The 20,917-nt window shown below is 39.0% G+C and overlaps 3 protein-coding genes across 4 annotated transcripts in view; 1 reads left to right on the forward strand and 2 right to left on the reverse strand.

Annotated features, from left to right (window-relative positions):
• Tmtc3 (transmembrane O-mannosyltransferase targeting cadherins 3) overlaps positions 1-3,384 on the reverse strand; it is a 45,267-nt gene extending 41,883 nt beyond the window's left edge. The window contains exon 1 of the mRNA XM_032915189.1: positions 3,112-3,384. The gene's annotated coding sequence lies outside the window, so the exon portion shown is untranslated. The remainder of the gene's footprint in view (positions 1-3,111) is intronic.
• The window catches only part of Csmd3 (CUB and Sushi multiple domains 3), a 1,591,133-nt gene that overhangs the window by 1,327,014 nt on the left and 243,202 nt on the right, over positions 1-20,917 (reverse strand). The window lies entirely within an intron of this gene.
• Positions 4,085-20,917, forward strand: part of LOC116911317 (centrosomal protein of 290 kDa) — a 55,965-nt gene continuing 39,132 nt past the window's right edge. Inside the window, exons 1-12 of the mRNA XM_032915235.1 lie at positions 4,085-4,364; positions 4,520-4,597; positions 5,279-5,348; positions 6,125-6,171; positions 8,287-8,430; positions 9,049-9,102; positions 9,907-10,059; positions 10,921-11,103; positions 11,998-12,087; positions 14,190-14,312; positions 15,304-15,427; positions 17,434-17,606. Of these exons, the coding sequence (XP_032771126.1) occupies positions 4,263-4,364; positions 4,520-4,597; positions 5,279-5,348; positions 6,125-6,171; positions 8,287-8,430; positions 9,049-9,102; positions 9,907-10,059; positions 10,921-11,103; positions 11,998-12,087; positions 14,190-14,312; positions 15,304-15,427; positions 17,434-17,606 (1,341 nt within the window). The 5' untranslated portion in view covers positions 4,085-4,262. The remainder of the gene's footprint in view (positions 4,365-4,519; positions 4,598-5,278; positions 5,349-6,124; positions 6,172-8,286; positions 8,431-9,048; positions 9,103-9,906; positions 10,060-10,920; positions 11,104-11,997; positions 12,088-14,189; positions 14,313-15,303; positions 15,428-17,433; positions 17,607-20,917) is intronic.

The following is a 20,917-nucleotide window of genomic DNA, read 5'->3' on the forward strand; positions in this document are numbered from 1 at the left end:
TAGTAAGTATAATGCTCAGATCTAATGTTATCATTAAAACTCTGAACTTGATTTAATTTTGAGAACTATCTTCTTCTCTAGGCTTAGGCTCACTAAAAAATGAGATATGGTCCGTCCTCCACCGTGGATAAATAGTACCTCATATTCTTCTTATACATGACACACACACACACACACACACACACACACACACACACACACACGTACGTTTTGCTCTTATCACTAATGTCAAGGTAGAATAAAGAGACAAGAACAGAAAGCTGTTACAGTCAGCTCACACTTGACTACTACATTCAGACTCCTATGTATGTTTGTGGGTTCTCTGGAGGGCAGGGAATGTAGTTCAGTGGTAGTGTTTGGTTAACATACAGTATGTTGCATGTATGTAAGTGTTCGTGCACACTTGCATGGGCATGTGTATGTATGTTCGTGTGTGTACATTTGAGGTCTTACTCAGGACCTTTCTGTTTCAGTTTCATGTCTGGGATTACAGTCATGTTACCATTACATTTACCTTTACCTTGAAGACTCCCCAAAAGTGTGTATCATGAAAGGGAGAATTAGTCCTAGTACAGATCCTGAGTGAAGTCATGGCTTTGTAGATCTGAAGGAAAAGTGCCTACACAGTACTCCCTCCTCACTAGAAGATTCATTGTGGATAGTAGCATATTTACACACGTGCACAATATAAGATGCCCAATTTGTCTGTGTACAAAAAAGAGATATCAGTATATACCTATACAAAATCCAACTGTGATCAAAGGTCACTAAGGACCTATATTATAGCTATAAATTCAATTCCTTCAAATTATCTTAAGTGCTTCTTGGGTTAACAATCAAATGATATACTTGTGGAAAGACAAAGCTATGAGTCTGGGGGATCTTTAACCAAGGGGAAGTCCTTTCTGTTCTGTTTCCTGGGAAATCAACAACATCATTTGGAACTTCTCTAACTTCCTCTTTTTGTTATTTTTTAGTCTCTAGAACCTTTGCATGGAAAGTCAGTGTTCATGTTGAATCATTCTTATCCTTCTGGCTTCCTCATGCTAAAGAGAGACAAGTATCTGCTTGTTATGCATACATTCCTTTGCCTGAACAAGAAGGTCCTTTGAAAGATAAAATCTTGAAAAACACCTTTACTTTGTACATTAGTTACTATATGTCTTACGGTCACGCAGTATTTTAAAAACTAGAGCAGTAAGCTTCTTGCGAACTTAGCAAAAGATAGGTAATGAATTTAAGTCAACTGGTACTGAGAACAGAGGTAACAATTATAAAAGGTAAGGCTCTTTTGCAAAGTGATTTTGGTTATATAAAACTCTTAACGCAAGTCCAGGTTAGACAGAACACGGGTCCAGGCAAGTACTCCTGCAACACTATTTATAGAACAGGCACACAAAAACTAGCTCTTGGAAAAATTTGAAAAATGGAGAAATTCTGATGAAAAACTATCTTAACTATTTGAAAATTATACAGCAACCTGTAGAACAAGAACTTCAATTAAATGTCCTGACTCACAGATAAGTACAATATAAAGACCTGCATCACGATATAATTTGTTTCCTGCTGTACTCTTGGGCCAAGAAAAGTGTATTAGCTCCAAAATTACGGAATGGGATTTAATAAAGATTGTACTTTAAGTTGTGATTGTCACTGAGATGTACAATCTTCTTTTTTTTTTCCGGAGCTGGGGACTGAACCCAGGGCCTTGTGCTTGCTAGGCAAGCGCTCTACCACTGAGCTAAATCCCCAACCCCGAGATGTACAATCTTGACTTCATCTGCTACAATAAATTACTTCTTTGAACTTTTCCCTTCTGAAGAGAATAAAATTTATTACTTGAAGATATTACAAACATGAACAAGAAAGAGTAATGGGTGGAGAGACCAATACAAACGATACAATAGTAGTAAATGAGTAACAGAAAATATGTATTAAAAAAATCAAAGAAAAAAATCAAGGTGTTGTGATTAAAAACAGCAAATTCTTAATATAGTATACCAGTGAACATGTGTTCAATAAGTACTTTTTCCAGTTCTTAGTATTTTTGCCAAAATGAACATGAAAAATAATTCATATTCTTGATCAAATGAAGCTATAAAATTAAAATGCGCAAAATACAAGTAAAATTCAAGAGGGAAGTGCAACTATTCACACATTTCACAAGCATTAGTTTGTAGAATGAATGAATGAATGTGTTCATCACATTAAGTGAGAAAATAGTGTTTAACCTCTCCAAGCTCCAATCTCTTACATGGACAATGAGGACACGTACGCACGCATTTTGCTGTCCCTCTATCAAGAATAATTCCAAAACAACAGTATTTGGGGGAAGAAACAGGCCTACAAATCTGATGATGTCTTTAAAATTTGTTTCAAATACCATTTTTTTTTTGCGCTATTTGTTTTTCACAACCACAGAAATCTTTTCAAAAGCAAATTTTAACTGTCTACATTTTCTTTTAATTACTAATTATCTATTATGTATGATACGTATAATTACTCTATATACCCATTTATACATACATAAGCACATATGAGACACACTGTTTCGAACAGAAGTTTACAGCTCCTAATGTTACCTGCTGGTGCAGAATGGCTGTGGAATTGGCAAAAGTTCCTAGAGTAAGAAGGCAAACATCCGAGAAGGTGCTTTCACCCAAGAACCCCCCTTGGTACCCAAGCAAATGACAGCAAAATGCCAGAGCTTGGCATGGCCCTTCTTCATCCCTCCAGCAGGGCTGGTCACGCACTAAGCCTCCCCTTTCTTCGGCCTTCACTTCACACTTCTTAACCTAATAAGCACTGCAAGCTGCAGCAGGAGGCTGTCCATCCTGATGCTCCTCCACTCAACCAGAGCATGAACTCAGGGGGTGGGGGTGGGGGCGCTCCACTTTCCCAGACACTTAGGGAAGCTGGAAACTTTTATTCACTCCCTTCTTACGGAAGCCACTAACTGGGAGCCCCTAGCATACACCTGAGTGGCTGGAAGACTCTTTCTCACCTCTGTAAGATCCGCCGGCGCTTCAGCAGCCCCAAAACAGAGCTTCCCTAAAACGCAAATGTTCCCTGAGCTCCTCCCGGCCGCTGAGTGACCCGCCCCGACCTCACCTGAGGGCGGCTCCGCCAAGAGATGGTTCAGGAAAGCGTCGGAGACGGTGGACCGGAGAAGGACTCTGCAGAAAACACTGTCATAGTCCGCCACGCTCAGGCTCCTGGGCGGCCGCACCTTAGCAGCCGCTCCTCCCGCCTCCCGATCCTTCCCCAGCTCTTCCAGGGCGGCCGCAGCCTCTCGCATTGCACGCCGGGAACGCGCTGCTTTTCCCAAAACTTCTAATCCCAGTATGCACAGCCGCAGCGCCGAACTGCACTCTGGGACGTAGAGTCGTCTTCTCACGGCTTTCCCTCATCCACAGTGAAAAAAGGTCTTGGAGGGGGAAACATAGCCGTAAAGCTTTTCCGCCAGTCGTGAAATGTAGTCTTCCCTGGTATCCGGGGCCTAGTTCCGGCCTTGGCTGGCTGGGCGGGGAGTGGTGTCGCCTAGCAGCCGGCGCCGCTTCGGCTTGTTTGGGAAGAGTTGGCGGGAGCAGCCTGAGTGCGCGAGGACAGCTATTGGAAGCGAGAGGCCCTGGCGGTGGCCGAACCCGGACGTGATCGCTGTAGATGAGTGACTGCTGCTGCTTTGCCCGTCTTGGTTTAGGTGGGTGGATTCTCGTGAGCCGGAGCAGCTTAGTGTCGGTCACAGGTTCATAATCCTGGGGGACAGCGTGCAGCCTACCTACCCAGTCCTTCTATAGCTCTTTTCCGCAGTGCCTCTGCCTCCGTGTTTGAGCTTGGTTCCGCGCACACTTCATTTAGCTCAGTCTTTATTTATCCACTTTAAAAATCCTCTCGTCCCCTGTCCTCAGAATCGGATGAGGTATTCAAAAACTTCCAAATATCTTGAGAGTTGGTACCATCATTGATGATAGGGGTCTTGGAAAAGGGTACTCGGGGTTTTAGCTCCGATTTTGTTTTAGCAAAGAAATAATAATTTAGCATGTGTATGATCGTATAGTCTGTGACAGGTGAACTAATTCTCATCTTGGCTGTTTGCCTATGCATCTGTTTTTCGGTTCAGGAGCCATAGCTCTTAGACAGCACCTAGGGAGTTAAGTTAGAAGGATCATGATCATGTAAACACTGCAAATGCCATCTTCCCTGAAAATGCTGAAATCCACCTGCTTTGTTGTAGGAACTGAGAGATAGTGAAAGAATTCAAGATGCCACCTAATATAAAATGGAAAGAATTAATCAAAGTTGATCCAGATGAGCTGCCACGTCAAGAAGAGTTGGCAGATAAATTATTGATATCCTTATCCAAGGTACTTAATACATGATTTGTACACAGATCCTGAGGTACAATGTCACGAATAGAAATTGCTTCTTCAAGTAATTGAATGCTATAAGCGGAAGAGTGATTGTATTTTATGCACAGGGTATGAAATAGTCCATTTATTGTGTGTGTTTGTTTCCTTAGGTGGAAGTAAATGAACTAAAAAATGAAGATCAAGAAAACATGATACATCTGTTCAGAATTACTCAGTCACTAATGAAGGTTTGTAGGAAAGAGTGTGTAGGAAAAGAAACTTTTTTAAAGAGTAATATAAAGAAATATAACCAGGGGGGTCAAATAAAATGCAAAACCTTTCCCCTAAAAGCTAATTGTGAAATGATAAGAGGATTCTAGGTTCTTTATAAATAAATACTGAGAAAGAATATGTATTTATTCATTCCGTTAAGGTAAAAGCACATAGAAAATTTGTAGGCTATAAACAGATTTTGGGTCGGTAGTTTAGGATATACTGTCCAAGGATTTGAGGGCATATTTTGTTCTTAGCACTTTAGAGATGAATAAAGGATTTTTAAATCTTAGTTGGCCAATATAGAAATATGCTTATGAAGGAAAATTAAATGTATAGACGGAAGGGATTAGAGCTGATTAGCTCCAATTATAAGAAGAAATTAATACATTTATTAATAATAACAATTGGGATAGAAAAAGATAATGAAAAAAATTGAGAATAGTGGATATACTTAACAGAAAAATCAGGTTCAAAGTCTTGCCCCTCTAGAATTTCTAGCCTTAAGTATTTAGTTAACAACTACTTATTGACTGACTCTGTGTGCCCGTCACTGCACACACTAAAGACTGAGATTTTCACACCATTTCGATTTCCACTGTTTATATTGCAGCGTAAATAACACAAGATTCCCCCCCTCTTGTTTTAACGTTCAGATGAAAGCTCAAGAAGTGGAGCTGGCCTTGGAAGAGGTTGAAAAGGCTGGAGAAGAACAAGCAAAATTTGGTAAACGTCTAGGACAAAAAAAAACTACTGTGGTTCTGTTTATTAGATGATAGAAAGTTTATCAGATTCTATAAAGTGTGCATTCTATTCATATTGGAAGAGGCTACATCCAGGGACTGATCTGAGTGCTGAGGTAGGGGCTGAAGAAGAGAAAACACAGACACACAGAACAGTCGGATTCGGTCGCACTCGGTCACTGATGGAGAAGCTGCCACACCCCAGGAGCTCAGTGTCTTTATTCGATCCACTTGAACAGAGTAGTGGAGTTGTTGCATGGCCGAACATTAAGTCAGGTGATGGCATACAGGTAAACAAGGCGACAGGATTGCTGGCAGACAGTTGAACAGGGAGGCAGAGCTCGCTAATCTGAGTAGGAGTAGTCTCTGTATTGGAGTCAAAGCCATGAGGGGTAGCAAACTCTGGTGGATATTTTCTGCAGATTCTGTCAACATCCACACTCAGAGTCGGAGGGAAGGCTTTGCCATTTGCCATAGGCCTGAGACTTTGAGTTACTGACTTGGCTTTGCCCATGTCAGCAGATACACGTTGACTCAGGACCTCACGCACTCAAGACTTCCTCTGCCCTCTACATCGAGGCATTTCTACAATGCATAGTTTATGCATTTAGTATATGATAATTACTTTCCTTTACATTATCTGATAAGAGGATGGAATCTTTTACAGAGAATTGTACTATTTTATTGAAGTTTACTTAGTATCTGACTACAGGAAATTTAACCAATTGAAACATTTGTTGTTGTTTTTTTTTTTAATAGAAAATCAATTAAAGACAAAAGTAATGAAACTGGAAAATGAACTGGAGGTATATCCTTTTGTATTTTCTTCCTTTTGAATTTCCTTGTAATTGTAATTAATTAAAATATTTAAAATTATTTTCAAATTTTCCTACTGCTGGGATGGAAAATACAAGACTTTGTGCTCAAGAGTTTACTCATTTTACAGAATGTGTTTTTGTGATTTGAATTCTAAGAATTCTGCATCAAAAAAGGAAAAAGGGTTAATATCTGAAAGGAGCTGTCAGTCTAGAGAACATCTAGAAAGTTTAGTAGCAGCAGAGGGGAAGGTGTGTGGGAAGTAAACACACTGTGATTCTGAAAAGCTTTGAGGGGATGTGGGAGGAAAGGGTTAGCCTCTGAATGGACAAACCAGGGAAAGGGAGAGGTCCGGAAGTTTTCTGCTTGTGAGGTAAGTTCAGTGGGAGACGTGAGAGTAAGATAACCTTTGAGACACAGAGACAAGGTTCTGAAGACGGAGGGCCATGGGCTCGGATGGGAGGTCTAGTCCTCGTTATTTTGACATGACTGACTATGCAGGTGGATAAGCCATTCCACATTTCTGGCTAGATTTCAAGCTCCTTTGTAATAAATGCTTTCTGAAGTTGAACTGATCATGTGCTAGTACTTAGGCGGACAGCTGGTAAAGAATAGAAGAGAGTTCAAGGCCTCGGTGGGACTGTGCTTAAAGTATCGATGATGAAATCTGAGCCAAATGGGGATGATGTCAAAACTGGAGTCGGGGTGGGAAGTGTGGAGTCGGAGAGCAGGAAAAGTCTAGGTTGTGCTGGGCCTATTGAGTTTATGAAAGTTCCAGAGAACAGCCGAGGAAAATGTTTCTCTGGGCAGGATCTGTTCTGACACAGGAATGGTGGAATGGAGTAAATCAAGAAACACATCATTTTTAACCTATTATTTAAAGCTACTTAAAAAGTGAATGGTGAACGTCATCTAGTCGTGGAAATGGCTCAGGCTGATTTTTGATAGAAGATGGAGCTGCCACATGGCTGGCTGCTAAGGACTTGTAAGCATGAGCAGGAAATCGGTGGTTTGCTGATGCCATCAGTGTCTGGAGTGTGCAGGACAGCTCGATACCTTGTACAGTCAAACTGAGGTGACGATATGGAGGAACCCTAGGAGACTGTCGTCACCTTTTCTTGATCCTGAAAGTACAAACAACTTTCAAAGGAATGAATACTCTTAAAAGGACCTAGTTGTAGCTTTGTATGAAAATAAAGAAGGGTTTAGTTAAAAACAAATGCTCGGGATGTAAAATCTGTAATTTAGAAGATGCTTTTAGAGAGCACAGTGGGAAGGTTGGTGAAGCAGAGAGATTGAAAAGCATCTGAGTAAGAGGACAGTAGCAGAAATGTGTGTTGTGGAGGTGATGCCTGTGAGGCAAGCTTAGGGGACTAATGGCTCAAGGGCTGGGCTGTGGTCCAGTTGACAGGAATATGAAGTAAATATAGAGCAGTACTAAGCAGTCCTAGTGCTTTATACTGACATTCACTAAGACTGAAAATTCAGTTCTCGGGTTGCACTTGACGTAGTGTATACATGGCTCAGAACGAGCAGTGGCAGACACTTCAGAGAATATTCCTACTACGCTACAGACGACTGTGTGTTCCAGCTACTACGCTACAGACGACTGTGTGTTCCAGCTAGCCTGTGGTATGGGGAAAGGGCAGAAGACGAGGACCAAGCTGTTTTCGGTTTAGTTCACAGCCTTTCCAGTCTCTAAGCTTTGCATTTTACTTTGTACCCTGCTTAGTGACTGTGACAGAGCCTGCAGTCCGTTCTTCATGGGATTTTTGGTGGTCGAGGAGAGCTCATGGATTGCCGATTTACAAATTAAAGCTAAATAAGTTCAGGGTGTTTTTTATTTTTTTTTTATTGTATAAATTTACATTTATTTGATCTTATTTTTCACCTTCCCCACGTTTTTCCAGATCCTCCTCTCCTTCCTACCCACCCAACTCTGAGTTCTTTTTAAATGGTGTTTTCACGCCTATGCCTTACAATATCTGGTGTTGAAACATACTTAAGATGTTTAAGTGCAGTGCTTGTTTGTTGGTTCCTTTAAACCTTCAAGTTAAAGGATTGCTTATATTTGGAAGAATTAATTCTTGGCTTATGACTTAAAGATGGCTCAGCAGTCTGCAGGTGGACGTGACACTCGGTTTTTACGTGATGAAATTCGCCAACTTGAAAAGCAATTGGAACAAAAAGATAGAGAATTAGAGGATATGGAAAAAGAACTGGATAAAGAAAAGAAAGTTAATGAACAAGTAAGACACATTTTCTCCATGAATCTTAGTATTTAAGATAATCCTACATGGCTAATCTTCCTTTTGTAGTATGTCATATTTCTTAGTCAGCAAGAGACGGGAAATCAACTGAAGAGGCAGTAAATGGATTTTTGCACTTACGTGGGAATTGATACTCAAAGGATATAAGCTAAGGCCAATCTGGTTTCAGCTTGTTTCCATCATTCTTCTGTACTGCCTTTTTTGCATTTTTTCTTATTGTTTAGATATTTCAGAGTTTATAAAGAGGAAGAGTGATTTCTCCCTGGCATAAAGGATAGACGGAATGATCTTATCACTATTTAGGAGATTGGGCAATATAATTTTGAGATTTTTGTCTTCTTTAGCCTTTAGTTTGCTTTGGTATATAGTATTGTTTTTCCCTTAAAGCTGAGCCTTTTCTTTTGTACTTTATTAAATCCTTAGTTTAAAATTCTGTCTTATTTGTGTTCTAGCGTGAAATGAAGTCTTTACTAGTCTTTAGTAGTTAAATGTTCTCTATTGGAAAGGAATAAGAATTTAAATAAAATAGCTAAATGTGGAATTTAGATTGAATTACTTTTGAGTTTTAACTTATTATTTTTTCTTTTCCTGTTTTAGTTGGCCCTTCGAAACGAGGAGGCAGAAAATGAAAACAGCAAATTAAGAAGAGAGGTTAGTAGAGACTTTGAGTTTTTGTGGTGGTTCAACAAAGACTCAACATTTTAAAAATGTTTACTTAAAATTTTATTTTAACCAGAATGTAATCTTCTGTGTAACTGGTGATAGTCATACTGGCTCATTTCAAGATGACTTTGTCTCAGGGAATTACAAAGAAACCCAAAATGCAAGGCCATTAGTTCGTTTATCCCTGCCTTGGATCCATCTGGGAAGATCTTGTTTGTTCTTATGACTTTCTGTCCAGCATTGTCAAAATTTTGTTTCTCATGGAGTCTTATAATCTGTACTATTATTTTTGTGTATGTGCTACATCACAGTTTTCTGTCATGTTTTAATTCACATATGATCATATCATTTTCTCCACTCCTGTTCTTCTAACCGCCACTTACAGTGTCCTCTTCTTTTAATTGTTTTATCTAAAATTTCTTTTGAACCTAGTTAGAATTTTCTTCCTTTTGGTTTATATTTAATATTTTTTTCTTTTGCAATTTTAAACAATGCATTCAGTTGTTCTTAAATGTTCTTTATTTTTATTTTCTTTAACATATAAATGTTAGTTTTAATTTTCTTTTGCCTTTCTCATTTCTGATTATTCTTTTCCTGTCCTTTTGAAGAACAAACGTCTAAAGAAAAAGGTGAGGCCCTAAGTGTAGTTAAACCTTGGGAATTTAGAGATCTGCTCTGGGATCGGTAGCTAATGAATAGAGATTTGTCATTTTCAATAGTATTGTCCTGTTGTCTGTGTTTTGGCTTTGGCTAGTGGGTTAATGCTGACTGCTGCGTTTGCTCTAAACTCAGAATGAACAGCTTCGTCAGGACATTATTGACTACCAGAAACAAATAGATTCACAAAAAGAATCACTTCTGTCAAGGAGAGGAGAGGACAGTGACTACCGATCACAGTTATCTAAAAAGAACTATGAACTTGTTCAATATCTGGACGAAATACAGGTAAAATGAATAAGTCAGTTCAGAGCAACAGTTTTTTTTTTTTTTTTTTTTTTGGTTCTTTTTTTTTGGAGCTGGGGACCCGAACCCAGGGCCTTATGCTTCCTAGGTAAGCGCTCTATCACTGAGCTAAATCCCCAGCCCCAGAGCAACAGTTTTACAAGTTTATTATCAGGATGGTATAAAGCTAACATTTATTATTGCTCTTTATTACTTCTGAGTATGTATTTGACACTGTGTTCATGAAGTGGTTTATTTTATTTTGAGTATGTATAACACCTGTATATGTGTGTGTGTGTGTGTGTGTGTGTGTGTGTGTGTGTGTGTGTGTGTGTGTGTTGAGGTCAGAGGCTAACCTCTGGTATTTGTTATCAGCTTTGCCTTGTGTGAGGTACGGTCCCTTTGTGGCTCACTACTCTGCACTCCAGGCTTTAGCTCAGAGGTTCCAGGCCTTCACCTTTTTCCTCTCACCCATCTCACAGTAGGAGCACTGGGAATAAAGATGCATCGTGCACTTTCCGACTTTCTGTGCATTCACGTGTTTACGCTGCAAGTATTTTATTCACGAACACATCTTTCTAGCTCCACTATGTACTAGTAAAACACAAAATAAATTGTGTCTTTGAATTTTCAATTATTTATTTCCTCTGCATTTGTCTATCTTGGGCACCAAAACCAATTGAGATACCAAAGACAATTTTCTTGACATTTAATTTGATTTAACTGGCCAATGCTGTGTTGATCCTAATGTCTATCAAGAGTCATTTTTTCTACAGAGGACCCTATGCCTCTATTGAATTGTAGTTTGGTATAAATTTCAGTTTCCTGTAAGACTGTTCTAAAGTATGTATTTAACATTTTTAGACCTTAACAGAAGCTAATGAGAAAATTGAAGTTCAGAACCAAGAAATGAGGAAAAACCTAGAAGAGTCTGTACAGGAAATGGAGAAGATGACTGATGAATATAACAGGATGAAAGCGATTGTGCATCAGACAGATACTGTTATGGACCAGATCAAAAAGGAGAATGAGCACTACCGCCTTCAAGTAAGAGCACTGCTGAGACCGAGCCTGGTCTCACGAGCGTTCGTGACTTCGATGCTGTGTGTCTGGACTGACAGACTTGGGTTTTGTAAGGCGATGCTTTTGCTGCTTTGTTGTCATCTGACAGTGCTTGTCCCGAAGGGCTCTTCAGCCCTCTCGCCGGCACTGGTGCTTCTGGACATTTGCAGAAGTAAATGATGCCCCAGGGCGTGGAGACAGGGGTGTTGGAAATAGTTTCGGGGACATGAAGTTTTAAAAACCCAGTGGCTATAACATTTAATTTTATTTCTTAAAACACTGAAAATATATCAAAGATCAATATATGGTTTATTATTATATGGAGTAAGCTTGTCTAAAAAGTACAGTGATGTTTAGAAATGTGATTCTCTAGTATTATATAGTAGTTTCTTGAGTAAAGTGCTTGGGATTAGAAATGTTCCAGATTGTGATTCTTTTCAAAAATTTTTAAATTTTTTTTTTTTTTTTTAGATTTTGTGAAGTTTTTAGGTTTTGGATATAATGTAGATTACATATACACATGAGCACTCTTGGGAATACTGTTAATATATAAACACCAGATTCATGTATGTTTCATATGTCCCTGATATGTAAACTACAATACAGTATTTTTATGCCTATATTTTGACTGAAACACAGCAAACGAAATGTGATATGTAACTTGTAATATATGCTTTCACTTGTGGCAGCATAAAGTGTCCAATTGGGGAGCATTTCATGTTTTAAAGTTTTATTAGTATCATACAGTCATAGGACTATGACAGTAATGACTAGCACATATAATATAACGCATCTGTAAGCATGTCCTTGTGCATAAAGAAATATGCACACGCAAGCACATTAAATCTCACTGGTTTGCACTGCTTCTGAACTGGTTAGGTGCGAGAGCTCACAGATCTTCTGAAAGCAAAGGATGAAGAGGATGATCCCGTCATGATGGCCGTCAATGCAAAAGTGGAGGAATGGAAGGTACGATGTCACATGATAAGACTTTTTCTCCGTTTGGATGTTGATTTAACTTTGATTTTGATTCTTAAGGATCTACATCAGATAATAACATGTTGCTGTTTTGGAAGTTTATTATATGCCCTAGCTATAAAAGCTCTAAAACGTCTGTATGTACTCCTTCGAGGCAAGAGTAATGAGGAATGGAGTTAGGAAAGATTATCACAGTCACCCCTTTCTTCGTCTGACTCCCACCTTCCAGCCTAAGTCCAGAGCTGCGCCCAGTCAGAAGCTAGGGTTAGGATGGCTGCTATGGTGAGTGAACTGAGAGGACTGAATTAGTAATTCTTACTGTAAAAGCTGTCACTTCTAGGATCTCTCCTTCTGGCAATGCCCATCGAACCCGTATTGGCAATTAGGGGTAGTTTATTATCTGGGAAGCTCAGATGATCGATATCATAAACAACTGTAGTTGCAGTGGGATGAAGCTGAATGAGCTGTGAAGGGGTCAGTTAGTTTGTGAAGCCCTAGAAAGTAAATGTTTCTGCTTGGGAGCAGCAGTGGACAGACAGTCCATGAGTGAATAAGCATGGCTGCATTCCAGATCCTTAAGAACAACCCTAGCCCAGGTTTGTTTTCAACCGTGGAGTGTAATTTTCTAACCTTTGGAAAAAACAGTTGTTCCGATCACATTTAATATTTAATTTTTGTACTTATAATGAATGAGTACTTAGGAGGTTTCCAGTTTTTCTTTTGAAAGTGGTATTTTAATGAGAAGTTATATATATATAATTTGCCTATATATAAGTATTTTGGTAAAATCAATTGCTACCAGTATGATTACAGTCGAAATTGCAAATATATCCCTTTAGTTTGTTACTATTTTTTGGTGCTCATAATTTTTGGTATAAATGATTTGTTTTTATATTATATAATTAAACTTATTATATTTTAATGATTTTTGGCCTTTCATTATTAGATACTCTGGATATTGCTAGGTGACAGGGCATGTGCCTAACCCTATTATTTAGAAGGTTGAGGGCCCTGAATTCAAGGCCAGCCTGGATGTCTGAATACTGACACATTATCTCCAGATAGATAAATAACTAAATGTATAAATAAATGAATACATAAACAAATTGGTTAATACACTTTGAAAAAGGAAAAAAACAAGAAGAACATTTAAATTCTATTTTATTTTCAGTATCTTTTGGTTTTATATTTTATTTTAAATCTTTGAAGCATGTATATTTGTTTTTAAAAAAACTGGATGCAGCAGAATGACTTTTATTATTTCACCCTTCTCATGCTGAAATACTGTTCTACTTTTAGTACATAAAACTTGCGTTGCACTTGAGTACTTTTCCTGCTCTCTGATTCATTTGATTGAGCGGTGTTCTAACCACATACTCACAGGTGTTGCATAGCTAAATACCTGATAACCTGTTATCCCTATTTTTGTTTTGTTTTTTTGACTCTTATGAACAATTTTTAGGATTTTTATGAACATCTTTATGATTTCTTTTGACCCCTGTAGCTAGGAACACAAAATATTCTTTTATTTATTCAAGCTATTTTATACTTTACTGTGGCATTTTAATGTTTTCTTAATAAAATCTTATATAAAACATTTTGCAGTTACATCAATTTTTGTTTAGAAATGAGATCTGACACTCAGAGAGTTTTCTTTGAGGATTGAATCATGAATTCCACACTATGTATGTGAACTTGTAGTTGCTGACATTTTTCTATTAGATGAATTTTATTTCCTGGTTTGGAGAAATGACAACATCAATCCAGTTCCTTCTGTGGCAGCATGCAGCCTAGTTTGGTTCCCTAGCACCTTGTAAAAGCATGCTGGGGAGGCAGAGGCAGGCAGTCTGGTTAGCAAGCAAGATATCTGTTCAGTGAAAGACCCTATCTCAGGAGAACGATACTGTCGCCTCCACACACACATGAACACACATACACACACACACATTATAAACCATACATTAAAAAAAAAAGGAATTTTATTTTTGTATTGTTTTAAATGTACTAAAGGTATTTATAATAGTCTATAAATGACTGGTGGCCTGCTAATTTTCATTTCTTATAACAGATCTTATTACTGTTTTTTTTTTTAGTTAATTTTGTCTTCTAAAGATGATGAAATCATTGAATACCAGCAAATGTTACAGAGTCTGAGAGGGAAACTTAAAAATGCCCAGCTTGATGCTGATAAAAGTAACATTATGGCTCTGAAGCAGGTAAAGTCCTCTCAAGGTCTGTGATATCAGGAATCGTGCTGAAGCCCAAGCTGTCTTTTCTGTTTGTCCATGTGAGTCATCGGCTGCCACTGCTTTGTGCAACAAGCTCTGAAGTTTCTCACACATAGCTAAATGGGGGAGGCAAAACTAGAGTTAAGTTTAGAGTTAATGTAACACTTTAGAATAGAGTTATTTTATATTATTATTACTTATTATCAGTTTGGCGTTACTTAGTATCTATTAAAAAGCCGCAGATTTTAAATACCTTTCTACCTTCTTATTGTTTACTATTGTGTATCTTATGCCTAAACTACTAAGTAAACCAAGTGTGCTTAACTGTGAGTGTGCTACTTAAGTTATTTTTAGCAAAACAAACTCCTTCGAAAGAAACCCTGCCCTTCTCTTCTTGTGTTCTTGGCAGTAAAGTGTAAGACAGATTTGAGATGTATTTGGGGAATGAGTGAGAGCAGTGATGAGGAGCTTGTTTCTAAGTGGAGTGGGCAAGGCACAGAAGCTGAACTGAATGAAAAGAAAGAGCAGAGAAAACAAACAGAAAGTGCTACCGATAAGATTCAGTGGATGATGAGCAAAAATACCGTAACAGGAGTTATAAAAGCCAGGAGTACTAAGGAGTTCTAGAGTAACATTTTCCATCTTTAGATATTAGCATGAGAACAGTTGTGTAGCATAGTTTGAGGAATACATAAGAAACTTACTCTCCTGGCTCTGGTAGGTGGCCAAGTGGGTAAAGACACTTAATGTCCTGCCTGACAGTGTCAGTTTAGTCCCTGGAACCCACAGGTGAGAAGAGAGCTAACTCTTACAAGTTGTCACCTGATCCTATACATCTGCCTACACAAGCACACACAAATAAATAAATGTAATAAAAAATTGTTTACAAGAAACAGTTTGGCCACAAGGAAATCTATTATTTATTACAAAAATATATGTTCACATTAGTGAATATTTGATATTTTAAAATATTTTATAGGGTATCCAGGAACGAGACAGTCAAATTAAGATGCTTACTGAACAAGTAGAACAGTATACGAAAGAAATGGAAAAAAATACTTTTATTATTGAAGATTTGAAAAATGAGCTCCGAAAAGACAAAGGTAACTTAATATTTTATAAGTAAATGACTTGCATATGTTATTGTATTTCAAACAACTTTTTATAAAAGTAAAATTGTGTTATGCCACTAAACTATTTTTAAATTATAAACATTTTTAAGTAGTTATAAAAAATATTAATTACAACAATGTATTCCTAATGCTTAAACTTGTAAGCAATGCATACTTTTCTATCATCTTTTTCATGGTGAAAATTACTTAAACATTACTAGTAGATAGATTGCAGAAGACATTAAAATGGAAATGTAATCTTTTAAATTTTTTTATAATTAACAAAGATGGTTTGGTGAATGCATTAACCATTGTCATTTATCTTCAGAAGTAATTTTCTGCGTTGGCATTTGAAATAACAAAGTCTCTCACCATTCATTGACTAAGTAATAATGCTTGTCTGTCCACCAAATTTTCTTAACTTATGCTTCTAACGTACTAGCATTTCTATAACACTATATCGTGTAAGTATGTGAGGTTCATTAGTTCAAATGGGCATGCTAGTAATGCTGGAGATAAATCTCCTGGCGGTCAGGTGTACATTCGAGTTTAGACAATGAAGTAAGTCTCACTGGGCATAGTTGAATGGAGTCTTAAAGGTGGTAACGGAGCAAGCATGGCATGGTTCAAACAGGTGGGAATGAATGTGTTCAACATTCTGAGCAGTCATCACTTCTGGGTTGGTGCCTGGAGTGGAGTCAACAATGAACAATAGCAGAACAAAAGATCACGGAGGATGCTGAAAGCCCTGGCCTTATGTCTTATAATCATTGCAAAGACCTTGATTTGTATTTTAGGTGAATTAGTCTCACCCAAACTTCCTTTGCAATAGACTATAGCAGTTGTGAGGAGAGCTGTTAAAGGATATGGGAACAACCTAGTAGACTGGGCATTATGCTAACCATCTTGATAACTGTAGTCAGTTTTAGCTTTGCTTTGAAGGTGATAGGAGCAGAGTTAAATGGAGGATTTAAGAGACACTCGGGATTTGACCTAAACCTTAGAAAGGATTGTGAGAAGAGCAGGTTTGGACATGACAAGGTACTGTTTACCATTTTGAAAATGTTAAGTAATAAAAAAAATTTGTTTATTAGGCATTCAGATGAAGGTCTTAAGTAGATACTTATTATGTGGATTCTAAAGTTCTTGAGCACAGTTTAGGCTAAAGATAAAGTTTGGAGGCCATCTCCACAAAAATTCAGTTTGAAGTTGTGAGAATAGTTGAGGTCGTCATGGGAAGGAGTATAGGTTATGTAAAAATCTGAAAATGGATCTCTGGGAATACTTTTTATTTAGAGGCCTATGAGATGAAATGGTATAACCAAGAGGACTAAAAAGGACTGCGCAGAGGTAGAACTCCAGAAGAGGCATAGTCCTGACAATCACAGTGTCATTTAGGAAAAGTAAACTGTTCATCCCTGGTGGGAGTTCAAGATGTGCACTGAAATGACCACCAGGCTTAACGCTGGCCACACCTGAGTCCAAGGGACGTGGGAACTGGAGAGAAGAAACAGGAAATATATTCAGATTTCTTTTTCTGCAAAGGGGTAATAAAAGTTTGTAGAGTTTAGAAAAAATAACTAATTTTTGTAGATTAAGACTCCATTGGTGAAGCAGAGGAGAAGGAGGCCCCTGGAGTTTTAGGTTGGCAATATGTCCCGCTGGGAATTCTATTTTACTGTTGATAGTGGGCAAAAGGAATGCTGATTATTGTCACCACTAAGCGTTGCCTGTCACAGGCAGGCATCTTTCGACAGTAGGCTTTTACAACCTTGTTTTTAATAACCCATATGCTTCTAGTCAGAGTAACTGAACTCAACTCTACTTGTCAGTTGGTTTTCTTAATAAACCAAAACAGTGCCTTGGTTTTACAGTAAGTCCTGGCACATCAGCAGCGCACATGCCATACCGATGCTGCCCCTCTTTGGGAGCAGTAGAGCCATAAGGAGGAGAACTCAATTCAGCTCCTTCATGATTTCTTTGTTTTCATACTGTAGGTACTTCAAACATTTATCAGCAGACTCATTATATGAAAATCCACTCAAAGGTACAAATTTTAGAAGAGAAAACAAAAGAGGCCGAGAGAACAGCTGAGCTGGCTGAGGCCGATGCTAGGGAGAAGGACAAAGAATTGGTTGAGGCTCTGAAGAGATTAAAAGATTATGAATCCGTAAGTATTTTTATCTTGTCAGTCAGAGAGCTTAAGATTATTCCTGACACCAAGCTTGTTCTGTGGCTCTTATGTGTTCCATGTAGAAAACATTCTATATCTCTTGATTTTAAACTTTTCAAACTTCAAAGCATTTGTTTTATTTCAAGAGAATTGTTTCCAAACCTTTTTTTCTTTTTTTAAAAAAGTTTATTTTATTAGTTTTTCTTTTATGTTTGAGATTATTATATCATTTTTTCCCTTCTCTTTCTTCTCTCCAAACCTTCCACACATAAGCCTCCTCCCTCTCTTCTCTTCCTTTTTCATTAATTATTGTTACTTGTATATATTCATGTATATATGTATGTATCAGATGTGTATGTAAAAATATCTTTTATTTGCTGGATGCAATTGTGGTCTCAGGGCTTATTCTGCCTCTGTATTCTAACTTAGGCCTAGTCCTCAAAGTTTCTAGCCCCTGTACAATCTTGTCTAGTCCTAGAATGTTTTCTGCCTTTGAGACTTAACTGTTGAATAAACTCACTCCTTCCTAGAACTTTCTGACCTCTCAACTCAGCTGTTCTGGGTCAAATTCCTCTCCAAGCTAAGTGATTGAATCCGGCTTCTCCCTCAGCCTCTGAGTTTTTGCTCTGCTTGGCTTCAAACTACCTTTGGCAATATCTAATCTTCTGGTTTCTTCTACTTCTCTGACTCGTTCAGTCTTCACCTATGTCTAGCTTACTGTCTCTCTGCAACCTGTCTCTGCACTGTTGTCCCAGTCCACACTGCCTTATCGCTCTCTCTGTGCTACCGTCTCCTAAGAAGCATGTGTTTCCCCTTTCTTCTGAGAATTGGGCATATCCTCTTCTGTAAACTCTTTCTCTGATTCATCGCTTTGACTGCCATTTAATTAGACGTCACTTCCTAACATGGGTGCTTCCTTCTGGAAACTAACTTTACCTTCATTGCTTGGGATTAAAGGTCTGGACTAAGGGTGTGTCTGTATTTTAGCCAGAGTGATTAAAGATATGTGCTAATGGTTGAGCCACACCACAATTAGAAACAGTTTTTTTTCCTCAGTAAATAACACAATCTTGGGGTTCACAGTGTGATCAGATTCCTGTAACCTGTAGAATTACCTGTATTTATTGGATATTGGATAAGCAAATGTGCATTTCACTGGAGAAGACTATTTTTCCTGCTCAACTTGGTTACTGCTCCTGTGTAGTTCTTTGTGTAAGACTGAGGTCCTGTGGGCTCCTACTGCAAAGAGAAAGCATTACACTTATCTGTAGGTTTCAGGACAAGTGACGTGATTGTTGTTGGGATTATGCTGCTTTAGTAAAGTGGTAGCTGTGGGCTCTACGGTAACACGACTTCACCAGCACCGAGTAGTTTCCCTAGGATTACTGTGTCATGCTGGTCATTGTGGCTCATAAGCAGCAGAGGTGGGCAGGATGATTGTTAGTTGATTTCCATCTTTTCAAGCTTGTATGGTGCCTTCTGGTGCCGGGAATAGCCCTCAAGGAAGAGGCTTAAAACTTAGTTCCAACTTGGATTCTTTAGGCCCTGTTTCTGAAATGCATGGTGTTTTCAGTAATTGGGACTTATCCTCTGCCTCTGGGGTTCAGTCAGGGGCAATAACAATAAGCCGTATGTTTTGAGAGTCTTTTAGACAACCTTGGCTGGCATTGGAAACAAGGCTTCTCTTGTTTGCTGTTGGGTTTTTGTTACATGATCTTTCACTCTTGGAGGGATCATTGTCAGGAGGGATAAGAAAGGTTTATTTAAACTACAGATGTATTTATACACAGAATTACACAATAGTGTGATTCTCATTTGTTTGTTTATTTATTTATTTATTTTTACATACAGATTTTATTCCCCTACCAGTCCACACCCAAGGGTTCCACATCCCATACCTCCTTCCCACCCTATTCCCCCACCCATCTCCACAAGTATGTCCTACCATACAACCTCACCAGACCTCTAAGCTTCCTGTGGCCTCCAGTCTCTTGAGGGTTAGGTGCATCTTCTCTGACTGAACCCAGACCCGGGAGTCCTCTACTGCATATGTATCAGGGGCCTCATCTCAGCTGGTGTATGCTGTGTGGTTGGTGGCTCAGTGTCTGAGAGATCTCAGGGGTCCAGGTCAGTTGAGACTGCTGATCCTCCCACAGGGTCGCTCTCTTCCTCAGCTTCCTCCAGCTTTTCCCTGATTCAACCGGAGGGGTCAGTAGGTTCTGCTCATTGGTTGGGTGCCCTTTCAGCTGCTTGGGTTTTTTGGAGGGCAGTCATGATAGGTCTCTTTTTGTGAATGCCCCATAGCTTCAGTAATAGCTTGGGGACTCCCCTTTGCTGGATCCCACTTTGGGCATGTCATTGGACCATCTTTTCCTCAGGCTCGTCTCCATTTCAATCCCTGCATTTTTTTCGAGACAGAATTTTGGGTCAGAACTTTGACTGTGAGATAGCAACCGCATGCATCACTTGATAACCTCCCTGTCTTTCTGCCGGAGATGGGCTCTACAAGTTCCTTCTCCCCACTGTAGGGCCTTTCCTCTAGGGTTTCCCCCTACCCCCCGCTTTGACTCCTGAGAGTCTCTCACTCCCCAGGTCTCTGGTACATTCTAGAGGGTCTTCCCAACCTCCTTCCTCCTGAAGATCGCCTGTTTCCATTCTTTTTGCTTGCCCTCAGGACTTCATTCCTTTACCCCCAACCCAAAACCAGATCCTGTTTCCCTTTCTCCCTACCCCCACCCTCATCCCCTTTTCCTCCTCTGTCTCTTCCTCCCTCCCCCATTGTGGTTGCTTTCTTCTCCCTCCCAAGTGGAACTTGGACCCTTCATTTTGTTGACCTTTTTGAGTTCTGTGGACTGTATCTCCAGTATTCTGTACTGTGTCTGGGGGGGGGTGTACTTTTTTGGCTAATATCCACTTATTAGTGAGAACATACATACATGTCCTTTTGGGTCTGAGTTACCTCACTCAGGATGACATTTTCTAGTTCCATCCATTTGCCTGCAAACTCACGATGTCCTCATTCTTAGTAGCTGAGTAGTATTCCATTGTGTAAATGAACCACACTTTCTGTATCCATTCTCCTGTCGTGAGACATCTGGGTTGTTTCCAGCTTCTGGCTAACACAAACAAGGCCTCTATGAACATAGTGGAACATGTGCCCCTGTGGCATTGTGAAGCATCTTTGGGGTATATTCCCAAGAGTGGAATTTCTTTAGGTAGATCAATTTCCAATTTTCTGAGGAACCTCCAGACTGATTTCCAGAGTGATTGTACCAGCTTGCAATCCCACCAGCAATGGAGGAGTGTTC

This window comes from Rattus rattus, chromosome 1 (genome assembly GCF_011064425.1).
Source record: "Rattus rattus isolate New Zealand chromosome 1, Rrattus_CSIRO_v1, whole genome shotgun sequence".
In the NCBI taxonomy this organism is placed as follows: domain Eukaryota; kingdom Metazoa; phylum Chordata; class Mammalia; order Rodentia; family Muridae; genus Rattus; species Rattus rattus.